General features: G+C 43.3%; 1 protein-coding gene across 3 annotated transcripts in view; it reads left to right on the top strand.

Annotated features, from left to right (window-relative positions):
- Window positions 1-13,040, top strand: part of LOC141810708 (fatty acyl-CoA reductase 1) — a 45,216-nt gene that overhangs the window by 28,923 nt on the left and 3,253 nt on the right. For 2 of the 3 annotated variants that reach the window (XM_074698478.1, XM_074698476.1), the window contains exons 3-9: window positions 2,068-2,243; window positions 5,858-6,037; window positions 8,010-8,187; window positions 9,647-9,691; window positions 9,781-9,899; window positions 11,410-11,439; window positions 11,647-11,714. In XM_074698478.1, the coding sequence (XP_074554579.1) occupies window positions 2,068-2,243; window positions 5,858-6,037; window positions 8,010-8,187; window positions 9,647-9,691; window positions 9,781-9,899; window positions 11,410-11,439; window positions 11,647-11,714 (796 nt within the window). The remainder of the gene's footprint in view (window positions 1-2,067; window positions 2,244-5,857; window positions 6,038-8,009; window positions 8,188-9,646; window positions 9,692-9,780; window positions 9,900-11,409; window positions 11,440-11,646; window positions 11,715-13,040) is intronic. The other variant, XM_074698477.1, reaches the window with a different exon arrangement.

The raw sequence follows: 13,040 nt of genomic DNA, 5'->3' as shown, positions 1-13,040 counted from the left end.
ATAAGGGAGAATTTGGTGGTCTGGTGCAGGGAGGGAGCAGACAGGAGACAGGAGAGGAACATAAACAGCTGCTAGAGGCTGTTTGATTCAACATCTGCCCCCTTTAGAGAGACAGAGACACAGAGAGGGGGAGTTTCTGCAGATACATGTCGGCCATGTTGGTGTCTCTCCTCAGGCTGCAGCTGCTCAGAGAAAAGCTGGGCGCTGACGTCAAGTTGATCTCTGCTCTCTGTGGTCTCACAGAGTCTCACAGGGTCTCAGCTTGGTGGTTCGCTCTGCTGGGTTTTCTCCTGAGGTGTGCTGGCAGTAATAGGGTTAAACCAGATCTCCCTTGTCCCCGTTCTGAGCAGGAATGTGGTTCAGCTTTCAGCTTGCAGGCAGCAGAGTAACAGGTGGAGTAAAGTCACACAAGAGGAGCTTTGTGTCGTGATGCACACATGCAGGACGTATGAGGTGTTACACCTGTCCTCAGCTGTCAGTCAGTCAGGTGTCAGCGCAACATGCTTGCGTCTTCAGATCAAACTGTCTCTGAAACATGAAGAGGAAGAAGATCTCTGAGATCAGGACTTTCTATCTTTGTAAGAATGTTGATGACGGCTCATGTTTTTGTTTTAACAGGAAATAAAATCAGTGTCATGAAGACATTTGGCTCACAGGATGTCTGTCTCTTTAACATCATCAAGTTGTTTCTATAAGCACCCTATTGTTTTTTGTTTGTCACTTTCGTCTTCTTACTTCCGGTCTTTGAGTTCTAATTTGGCCCCTGAACGTACTCAAAAACTCACCAAAATTGGCACACACATCACATGGGTCAAAAAAATGTATTTGATGCCAAACTTGATCCCCGACATCCAATAATTTTCTCTCTAGCGCCATCAAGGCACTCAGAAAAACACTAAAATGGCTATAACAGGTGGTAGGAATGTGGTAGAAAGATTAAACCTACGTCAAAATGTTTGTCTCATTGAGATGCACAAACTACCTGCAGACTGGAAAGCCCTATCTTGCACAGGAAGCCGTCAATTTGCCTTTCAAAATAAGAGTTTTCCACATTTTTGCCTGTGCTACAAAAATGATCTTCTCCAAAACCATAAGTGGTATCGGCTTGAAATTCGCTATGATGACAGAGTGGACCCTGCTTTACAAAAGTGTTTATGGAAATTGACGTATCAGACCTGGTTTTCAAATTATGAGCCCTCAAAGTCGGTGACACCCAAAAAAGCCCTTTCAGCTCCCTCCATCAGAATGAATGTGAGTACAGCCTCCAGCTCCCCGCAAGCTTCTGCATTTGGGCCTCTAGACAAAAAAGTAAAAGTCGTACAGCTTTCAAAACAACATTGACGGATTCTTGACGAAATTTCCTACAAAAATAACATATTTTTTGCACAGATTCGGTCAAAATTGAGTCATCTATGAGGAGTTGTTTTCAAAAATTCTGTCAATTTCACTCCTCCTGCAGCAGTTGGTGATGTCACACTCTGATGAGGAGTTCTGTGCAGCTGGTCATGTGACTCACTGAAGGCGGGAAAATTCTATGTACATTATGACTAGAATAAGAGACAGGGAACATGACGTTTAATTTTTTAATTTTCATTTCATTATTTTATATCCACACTGCAATGGTGAAGTGTGTAGCGCCACCTACTGTGTGTAATAGGTATAGTTGGTAAGAAGTCAGTGAAAGCAGCTCTTTAACTCTGATTTTGTGCCTCTGTCTTTGGATTTGAAAAGTTTAAAACTCTCTAACGTCTTCAAACTTAACTCACCAAACAGGAAACTGTCAGCCTGCTGTGTTCCTCGTGCTGCTCATCCTGTTTTCCATGTGCAGTTTTCTATTAATGAGCAAACATCAGGTCAGATGGCGACCTGTCTGAGGTGTTGAGGTGTTTCTGCTGCAGGTTGTTCATGCAAAGCTGTTAGCGGTTAGCCGTCTCAGCTGACAGCAGCTGGTTTGCATTCCTCTCTGAGCTGTTTGCATGTTGAGCTGCTCGGTTTTATATCAGTGAGAGGTGTCATTGGTGTCTTGACTAACACGTGAAATCATCCACTTCTCTTTCTCCTCTGCAGCTCTTCGACCGGGTCCGAGAAGACGATCCCAACTTCCACCAGAAGATCATCCCCATCAGCAGCGAGCTGACGCAGCCCGGCCTCGCCATCAGCCCGGAGGACGTGGAGCGGCTCACCGCCTGCATCAACGTTGTCTTCCACTGCGCCGCCACCATCCGCTTCGACGAGCCGCTCAAGTATGAACATCACATGACCAAACACACACCTGTTCTCTGTCAGAGCATCTTTTCAGACTGATGTCTGGATGAGAGTCAGACATTCAGACTCACTCTAGGCGTCGTCTCTGTGTGTGGTTATCTTTAGATCGTCTCTTTTGATGAATGACGGCGTGTTGATCCTGTGCTTTGTGTCTGTACGGCCTGAAACGCTCTGATGTCTCTGACTCTGGATGTTGCACCGTGTGTCTCCTCTCTCGGCAGCCTCAGGCTCTCTGTTCTGATTGGATCCTGCTCCAGGAGCACTGTATTATATAAATATATTTATATATATAAATATATATAAAGACTGACCCAGTTATTACTCTGAGGATGGTGAGCTGCTGCTGGCTCTCCTCTCTCTGCTCAAGGGTTTGAACAAAGGCTGTATGAAACATGGAAGTTGCGACGTAACCCGTCTGTTTCTGAATCCTCAGACGCAGCCACATTGGTTGTGATGCTGGCTACAGGGCGCCCATTCGTCACGTGAGCCAAGGACAATCAAACGATCCTAATAACGTCTAAACCGCTGAGTTAGGAAAAAATTCACCACCATACAGTGTGTGCCAATAGTGAAATTAGTGTTTCAGACCCAAGCTGTTTTTTTAAACCAGGCTGTAAAAATGCTTTTTAATGCTGTAAAAGTCTGTTTTTTTGGCTGGTTGTGTATGTGACTTCCAGTCTATCTGCAGCCAGCTTCAAGCTGATTCTTGATGAACAGCAATTTTTAATTTTATTTAGCACTTCCACATAGGCTTCAATTTTCTGAACCGGATGTTGCCTCTTGGGTTTAAGGTTTAACCAGAGGAACTGTTGAACTGAGAGCTGACCTCTCAGGAGGACTTTATAAACCACTATGACAGGGTTGGATGTATGACTCTAAATAAGAGTATCACAGTTGAAGCAGTAATGGTGTTCACTGCAAGAAACTGAAATATTATCAAGTGTTTTTGTCTTATTTTGAGTAAGAATTGTCTAGTTATACTCGCTATAAGCCACATTCAACTGGTCAGTCCAGAAAAAATGTCTTGTTTCAAGTTATTTAAAGACGAAATGAGGTCTGAATTGCTTGTAAAAAGTAAAAAAATCTGCCAATTGAACAAGAAAAATTGGCTCAAAAATTTTCTTGAAACTAGAATAATGTCTTAATACAACTTTTCTCTTGTTCCATTGGCAGATTTTTTTTAACTTGTTACAAGTAGGGATGGGTACCTTTTAGTGCTGCACGATTTGGGGAAAAGGTGCGATTTGCGATTAGGTGGACAATATTGCAATTGCGATTGTGCTTGCGATTTAATGAAAAAAGTTGTGTCATGATGAGTCTACAGACTTGCTTGGTTATCATGGAGAAAAATCTGAATTGCATGTGCTGACATTGAGGTTGCGGTTGCGGTTGCGGTTGCGGTTGCGATTGCAATTGCGAGCCGTGCAGCCCTAGTACCTTTAACATTTGAAACAATATGGTACCGATGCCCAGTACCTGGCAGTCGGTACTGGTACTTATCCGTACCAATTTTCTGTACTTTTTTGTGTGTTGATTTGGTAGAAAATGATCAGTTTGTTTAATAGTAAAGTATACTTTTTTTTCAATTTAACGAATTTATTAAGTATATAACCTTGTAATGCTGCGTTCATGTCCAGCATGGCAAATCGCCTACTCTTCCACTCCCTCACAGTCACTAGGTTGCATTTAGGTACCTTTACATGGTACCTTTTGATTCTACATGAATCGGTACCTATAAGCCCCCAAGCAGACTGGTTCCATTTGTTTCGGTATGTCACGCATTTTGTGGCGTTTCCACTGACTTATCCCGGGACAGATCCCCAAATAACTGAGACGAGCCGTCCCACTTTTTGGGACCCTTTCATATGGGTGCCAGACTGAACCGATCCGCTCTCGTAAGGTGGAGCTACAACACTGCAGACTGTTGATTGGTCAAAAGAATCATCACTTCCTGTGCGACAGTGGCTGTATTTCTCCTGGTGGCTCACAGACTTCTCTGAAACAAAGCTTGATAACACTTTGTATCAAAGAGCTACATGCTAATCACAGAGAGGACGAAATGCTGCATGTCTTCCATCTATGCTCTTTGTTTACTGTGTCGCGTTTTTCTTCTTCGTTGGATTTATTAGCGGGGTAAATTGTGTCGCGCTGCTACAGCGTCACGCTATTGTTTAACAGCTGCGGCTTTCGGCATCCAGCTTACACGCCGCCTACCACGAGAGAAAATACCAAACCGTACTGAACTGCTTGGTGGAAACGTCGCTTTACAAGTGCCTAATATGGTACCCATCCCTAGTTACAAGCAATTCAGACCTAATTTTTGTCTTTAAATGACTTTAAATGAAGACATTTTTCTGGACTGGTCAGGTGAATGTGGCTCATATTGAGTCTAAAAAGACATTTTCTACTGAAAATAAGACAAGTCTCTACAGAGACCTCAGGGTCAGGTCTGCAGATATGAAAGGTTTGTTGTCTCTATCTTTCACTGCAAAAACATTAAATCTTATCAAGTGTTTTTCTCTTGCTTTTAGTAAAAATGACCTTAAAGACTTAATATGAGTCACATTCACCTGATTAGTCCAGAAAAATGTCGTATTTCAAGTTATTTAAAGACAAAAACAAGGAAACAAATCTGCCAGTGGGGCGAGAGAAATGTGCTTGTCAAGATTAGAATAATGTCTTAACACAAGCACATTTCTCCTACCCCACTGGCAGATTTGTTTACTTGTTTCAGGCAGTTTAGACCACATTTTTCTCTTTAAATAACTTGAAACAAGACATTTTTCTGGACTGGTCAAGTGACTAAGTCTAAAAAGACATTTTTACTGAAAATAAGACAAAAACACTTGATAAGATTTCAGTTTGTTGCAGTGTTGGTGTTTGTCTTTATGACACCTCCACATTTATGAGGAAGATGGGTCATGTTTAAGAGCTGAGAGAGATTTGGGTGACGGCTCAGTCAGGATGAAGACGCCTCACACAGCTCCACATGCCTCTCGTGGAGCTGCGTTTAGCTCGGTAAGCAGAGGGATAAATCAGAAGCGCTTTCAGACTCTGCAGGTTTTTAAACACTTGGAGGATTACTGCTGTCTCAGGAGCTCGTCTGTTTCTCCGCAGAACATTTCATGTGTTCAAACATTCAGCTCCAAGTGCTTCAGAGAGAACAGGGCGACAGAAAATAACAGAAATATTTAGAATATGAAACTGAATCAGGGGGTTAAAATGAAATATTTAAAGTCTCATCTCCTGGTCAAACTGCTCCTCAGTCAGAGGAATGTTTGGTTAAACGGCCTGAGGAGGTGTTTGCTGACGTGTTCGTGTCTGATGAGGAGAATGATGAGGCCGTCGTTTCTGAGAGGAGAGCAGATGTTCTTTTCTTCCTCTCCCCTCCCTCCTTTCTTCTCCTTCTCCCCCTCTCCTGCTGCTGATCATCTTTTTGTGCTGATTCCTGCTCGTCTGCTCATTCCTGTTTGAGAGGCTCAGCAAACAGACGCGCTCACATGCAAATCCTCAAACAGAGATATGAGCAAAGACGTTTTCCTGCTCACACACTGACTCCCCCCCTCCTCCTCTCCTCCTCTCTGTCCTGCAGACACGCCCTGCAGCTGAATGTGATCGCCACGCAGCAGCTCCTCAGCCTGGCCCAGCAGATGCATCACCTCGAGGCCTTCATCCACATCTCCACCGCCTATGCAAACTGCAACCGCCGCCACATCGATGAGGTCATCTACCCGCCGCCCGTCGAGCCCAAGAAGCTCATCGAGTCTCTCGAGTGAGTGAGCGCACGTGTGTGTGGTGTGTGTTCCTGACCTTAAAGAACGTTTAGACTTTTGTAACTCAGCCGGATCATCTCAAGAGCTCTGCTGAATTCTTTCAGTCATGCATTCACTCGAAGAGAAACAAACAGATAAGATCAAAAAAACACTTTCATATAGACGAGAAAACAGAGTTTCATACCTGTCAGGAGCAGAGTTGCCACAGCTACCTTGAAAAAGTAATCCAAAACTGATTACCCCTTAAAAAAGTAACTTAATTAATTTTTTGATAACTTGATTTTAAAAGTAACTTAGTTAGATTACAAGTTACTTTATTAGTTACATTCAGCAGCTGCCGACAACACCTGCGATTGCAATTAAAATGAATGTTTTGTTTTACAGGAACATGCAGACACTGGTAGTTATGAAATGCATACTTTACAATTAAAAACAAAAAATATTCATTTTAAACATTTTTAATCAAAAAAACAAATAAATAAGAAAGATTCAGCACTGTTCAGTTAAATTTTAGATTTAGATTATTTTTTTAAGCGCTTTGTTGTAGTCCAGTTTGGTTTTTATCAGTTTCATTTTTTGTTAAAGCTGTAGTCTGTTGATCCTGTATTTGTAATACAATAAGCAAAAATAATAGTATCAAAGTATAAAGTATAGAATATCAAAGTATCAAAATCGGTGTTCTTTTAAAAAAAAAAAAAAAAAATTAATTCAAATTCTTCATTTCAGTCTTTGTTTATAAACTGGATTGGAAAAAGTTACCACTTTTCTCCAGCAGAGGGCGAAATGTTTCACTCTGACTCATGTAATGTGCACTTCATGGGAAAAAATGGTTCCTGATATAGTCTGTAGACATCATCATCATCATTTAACTTTTTCACATGGTCTGGTGTTAAAAAAACAAACTAAAAATCACAAAAATCACAAATATTGGAGAATCGACACTCCAAAAATCATAATACAATCGAATCGTGAGAATAGCATATCGTCCCAGCAAAACATTGACAAGAACGGCTCCTGCCTACCTGGGGTCCCTCATCCAGGTCTACACTCCTCACCCACTACGCTCTGCTTGTGCACTGCAAAAACTGAAATCTTATCAAGTGTTTCTGTCTTATTTTCAGTAGAAAATTCCTTTTTAGACTCAATATGAGCCAAATTCACATGACCAATCCAGAAAAATGTCTTGTTTAAAGTTATTTAAGGACAAAATTTAGGTCTGAATTTCTCGTAACCAGTAAAAAAATCTGCCAATGGAACAAGAGAAAAGTTACTTGAATTAAGACATTGTTCTAGTCTCAAGGAAATTTTCAAGCAATTTTTTCTTGTTCCATTGGCAGATTTTTTTACTGGTTACAAGCGATTCAAACCTCATTTTTGTACTCTGATAACTTAAAACAAGACATTTTTCTGGATTGATAAGTTGAAAGTGGCTCATATCGATTATAATAAGACGATTTTTACTTAAAAAAAGACAAAAACACTTGATAAGATTTCAGTTTTTTGCAGTGTGAAAGACGCCTGGTGCTCCCAGCCCAGCTCGGCTCCAAATCACTAGCCAGACTCTTCTCCTCTGTTGTTCCCAAACGGTGGAATGAATTACTAACTCTATACAATCCGCTGAGTCCCTTTCTACTTTAAGAGGTGTCTGAAGACTCATCTGTTCAGGGAACACTTAGGCCCTTAATCTGACCCTTCTCCTCTTTGTCCTCAGGGGTAGAATGAGGCAAGAAAAAAACCAAATGCATTTTTGTTTTTAAGAAAAATGAAAAGAAAAGTAACAAACATTGACTTAGATAAGTAACTTTAACCTGGTAACTGGTTTGGAAATAGGAATGCGTTAGATTAGACGTTACTGAAAAAACTGAGGTCTCACTCTAAAAAAGGGTCAAAGGTCACCATGAAAACGTTCATCAACCTCTCACAGCGTGATTTATCCTGCTTCTGACTCTCTGTCTGATTCTTTGTCCTCAGCTGGATGGACGACGGCATCGTGCGTGACATCACGCCGCGGCTCATCGGCGACCGACCCAACACCTACACCTACACCAAAGCTCTGGCTGAGTACGTGGTGCAGCAGGAGCAGGACAAGCTCAACATCGCCATCATCAGGCCGTCCATCGTGGGCGCCAGCTGGCAGGAACCTTTCCCTGTGAGTCTCATGTAGAGTCTGAAAACCTGAGTCTGAAATCTCTCCGACCCGAGTCAACCTATGGGCATTTTTTTGTTATTTAACTGACACGGCTATCGGCATCCTGCTTACACGCTGCCTACCACAAGGGGGCACCATTGGCCGTTAGCTTAACCAAGCCAACCCGTACCAAACCGTCCTGATCTAAACCGGACTGCTTGGTGGAAACGCAGCTTTAGTCCTTCCTCTGGTGCAACAGGAGATCTTGACGGCTGTAATCCTGTTGCAGGTCAGTGTCGCCCCCTGCTGATTTAATCTTAATTGGCGCAGGATTACTGTAAAGTGGTTAATATCTTGTCTGAAGAGACACCGTCTTGCTCTGAGCCCTCAAACAGCAGCTGAGACGGAGGCCGGGAGCACAGAGAGGGGACGGAGAGGGGACAGATTTACACGGACACGCTGAATGTCTCATCAGAGGGAGAGGAGTTCATGCAGAGGCTGCTCTGACATTTCACCACAGCTGGGATTAAGCTGCTTTCAGTCAGACTGTCATATTTAGACCGCTCAGAGCTGAGAATGCAGATCAGCCTGCACGCCGTGCAAGACGAGAAAACATCTGAACACTCACCCCAACAGTCTGCGGTGCTCAGTAAGAGGGAGACAGAGTTTGGTTTAGGGCTGAAGATGAAAGTTTTATTACTTATTACTTTCAAAAGAAGATATTGAAGATATTAAACAGAAATAGGAAGTAAATCTTGGTTCAGGTCTGTCAGACAGAAAAAGCCGCTCACAGACGTCCTGTTGATTCAGGAGCTGGAGTTTCCTTCCTCCATCTTTTCACTTGCTTTGGTCTCCTCTGATTTGGTTTCTCTGATGCTCTGCAGAGCAGCGGACAAACACAGCGAAGAGCTCGTCTGTGTGTGGCGTCAGGAAATGTAGGCCTTGTTTGTGCGCTCTGGGACTCGGTCTGACGGCGGCTCCTGGCTCCATGCTCGGCCTGGCAGCCAACTCTTCAAACGGCCTCGCTCACGCTTGGCCCTGACTCGCTGTGGCAGCTCGTGCCAGCAGGCGCTGTGGGGCCAGGCCAGGCGAGGGGGAGGGGCCTGATTGTGTTTGTGTGTTTACAACCACAATATGCATCCAGAGCTGTCAGATACGAATGCAATGTCCTCACAAAGCTGCTGAATATCAATCCTCAGATCGATCCGTGGGCCTCACTCACTCACTGTGCTTCTCTGTGTGCGTTTGGTTATGTCTGCGGCCAGCGTGAGGTCATCGGAGTCAAACATGAGCGCGTAACGCTCTCTGCAGCTGCCTGAGTGTGGTCTATGACCGCAGCGCCATCCATTTTTAATGCTCTCTAATTGAACTCGACAATCTCTGCGACCAGGTCCTTCTGTTCCCCCACCACAGGAAGTAACCTGACACACACACACACTCACTCACACACACACTCACTCTCTGTGTTCTCTCACCTCAGGGCTGGATCGACAACTTCAACGGGCCGAGCGGCGTCTTTATAGCTGTGAGTCAAAACGCCCCCTCCAAAATAAAAGCCTCTACCTCACAGTAATATGTAGAAGATCTGATGTGTGTGTGTTTTTGTGTGATCAGGCTGGAAAGGGAATCCTGCGTACGATGAAGGCGAACAACGACGCCGTTGCAGATCTGATCCCAGTGGATGTGGTCATTAACCTGACGCTGGCTGCAGGCTGGTACACCGCTGTCCACAGGTCAGTGAGGCTTTTATTCTGAAAGTCTGTGAACCTGGACGACTCCTCCTGAAGCTTTGCTTCGGACTGTTGGTCTGACAGATGGTCTGTGTCCTCGGCGAGCTCCAGTGGAGGGAATAACGCTGATTTTTAGACCAAACAGGGCGTGAAGATAAAGATTTCATCTTCTGTCTTTAATTACTTTCAGATAAATGAGTGTTTGAGGAGTGAGTGGATTATGTACACACAGGAAGTGAAGAAGTTCACTCTGTGAATCATCAAACAAAGGTTTATCACCATTAAATCCTAATGTTTGTTATATAAAAGAGTTTATATAAAGTCTCTGAAAAATTAAAGCTCCTGTGAGGAACATTTAGTTTGCTTTGACTTTGGCGCCCCCTCTGGTCAAAAAGTTTCTACTCAAACCTTGACTGATTTTTGCCCCCCCCCCTGTATGAACAGTAGGGCTGGGACGATATGCTATTCTTGCGTTTCGATAATATTATGATTTTTGGGGTGCCAATTCGATTTAAATTGCGGTTATTTTTGCTATTTTTGGTTTGCTTTTTTTAACAACAGACGACGAAAAAAGTTAAATGATGACTACAATGTCTACAGACTAAATCAGGAGCCATATTTTCACATGAAATGTGCATTACATGAGTCAGAGAGAAAAATGTTGCCCCCTGCTGGAGAAAAGTGGATTTTTTTTGTGATCCAGTTTATAAACAGAGACAAAATGAATTTGAATCTGAAAAAAAAAAACAATTTTTGACAAGGAATCACAATTTTGATATTGTCAAACAAAAAATCACGATGTATTGATTTTTTGATTTTTTTCTCCCACCCTTGATGAACAGTGTTTTTGATAAGTTTATACCCTGTTTTACTCCAACCACTGACTGTAAATAGAGTGACAAAAAAAAAAAAAATATATATATATATATATTTTTTTTTTAGAGAGTCTAATCTCTTCTTGACTCCCCCTCCCGACATATTTTACAATCCCCAGAAAAAATACACGAGAACGGCAGCTGTCGGTGATCGTTAAATGTAACGTAAAAACCTCATTTTAACCTCTTATAACTTTCAGAAAAAAAGACGACTTGAGTACAAAACAGCCAAATGATATCTTCAAATCACCACAACAATCGGACATGAGAAACATTTCTACAAGGAGTATTAATTTTTTAAAGTTTGGCCACAGCCCATCTGGAATGACTGGGGAGATTGTTTTTTTTACCTATATTGCAGCCAGCCACCAGAGGGAGCAGTTTTCCTCGCTCACTTTGAGTTCACCATTATATCTCTGATAAAAATTTAGAACCTCCTCACAGGGGCTTTAAACAAACACGAGGAGCTCAGAAACATCAACATGCGAAGAAAGTTACAGAGCTGACCTGACGTGGGTTAGATGTTGGTCTCGCTCTGGGTTCAGGTGGAATCTTCAGATGTTTTAATGATGAAACGTGATATTTCTGATTTGACTGTCTCAGTGTACCTGTTCCTGACCACCTGTACTTATTTTCAGAAGGAAAACAGACAGAGAGCAAATTCAAAGTTAAGTATTTCAGCAGTGACTCGTCCTCAGTCTGTCTCTGTCTCCTGTTAGCTCTCTCTGCAGCTCTGCATGTGCTGTCTGCACCTGTCTCATAGGTCTGAATGTCTCTCAGTCTGTAGCTGTAGTTTCATAGTTTAGACACTAGAGAGCGTGCTCTTAACAGCAGGGTTATGACGCCTCTTTTTGTCTATCCTTCTCCCCATGCAGGCCTAAAACAGCGCTGGTGTATAACTGCACGACGGGCGGCATCAACCCTTTCCACTGGGGCGAGATCGGTAGGTACACAGGAGGAGGTGCAGAGTTTATCATCATCATCATCAATTAGCTTCTGACATCACGTCCCAGAGACGCCGTCAGGACGAGCTGATTGTGTTTAGAGAAAGTCTGCCACCTGCTGGACGGAGGCAGACTATAGAGTTAGGTTTTCAGACACAGTCTTCAAACAGGTTTTTCACTGGAACCAGATCAGAGATACCTGAAGGTTCAGACCATCAAAGAGTCGCAGCCTCCCCTCCAGGTCTGAAGGTGAAAACTTTTTAATTTCAGTAAAACTTTGAGTTTGAAGAGGAAACTCTTTAATGTACACGTTCGTGGTCCTCTGAGGAAAGATCCACAGGAGTTTGGTGTTCCTGTCTCTCATCACTCAGATCAGTTTGAGTGAAGCGGTCTCTGTTGTGGTCGGACTCTGAGCTTTCACCGTCTGTCTGCGAGGACGTCCTCAGATCCTCCTCTTCACCTCGTGTCCTCTGCTATCAGCAAACACGCTCACAAAGGAAATCACTCAGAGAGGAAATCACTCACAGATGGCTCATGGCAGGATTAGTCTCATCTCTGTAACTCTGTTATGAAATCTGACCACTGGCTCTAATCTCAGAGAGGAGGAGGAGGAGGAGGCGCAGAGGAGGAGGAGGGTCTCAAACCTCCAGCAGAGATGAAGTTATCAGCTCCTCTCTGAAGCAGTCATCCAGGGTCCAGATTACAGCCGGCTGTCACTTCACATCTGATCATCACAGCGCGCCGTATAGCTGTTTCCATGGAAACTAACTGGTGCAAGGCCTAGTTTGCGTGCTATGTGATGTAATGTCTGTGGTCACATGACCGCTCCCTGCATCCCTGAGTGGCTGCTGCTTTTTGAGAGCGAGGAGGAGGAGGAGGCTGCTGCCCGGCGGGGGGAGTCACTGTCCGCCTGTTTTTCTGTTTTTACCGTCATGATTAAGGCTAGTCAGGGTTCCTGGAAGTCCTGATCCCGGAGTGGAACCTCTAATCCGTGCTCTCTGTTCCTGCTCACATTAGATCACTTAATGGACCTCATTATGATTTTATTACATCACAGGATCCACCTTCACTGTTTCTGTAACCCCACAAACAGGACCAACAGTTTTCTGGATTAGTTCTGTCATTTAAAGAAGAGTTTTTTGCCTTTTAAAGTCTTTATTTTGTCCCTCTGGTGCCCCTGTAGTATAAGTAAAATAGTCGTTTTTTCTCCCTGGTGCAGATCTGATGCTATTTTTAGAACATGTGTTGATTAGTTTACACAGATTCAGGGATTTTGTCACTGAATGAACATGTAGCGGTTTAACGATCTGCACGTGCTCAGGTGC

This window comes from Halichoeres trimaculatus, unplaced genomic scaffold, assembly GCF_033239565.1.
Source record: "Halichoeres trimaculatus isolate MK-OKI-2021-1 unplaced genomic scaffold, fHalTri1.1 fHalTri1_scaffold_21, whole genome shotgun sequence".
In the NCBI taxonomy this organism is placed as follows: domain Eukaryota; kingdom Metazoa; phylum Chordata; class Actinopteri; order Labriformes; family Labridae; genus Halichoeres; species Halichoeres trimaculatus.
This window is presented reverse-complemented; position numbering and strand designations above follow the sequence as displayed.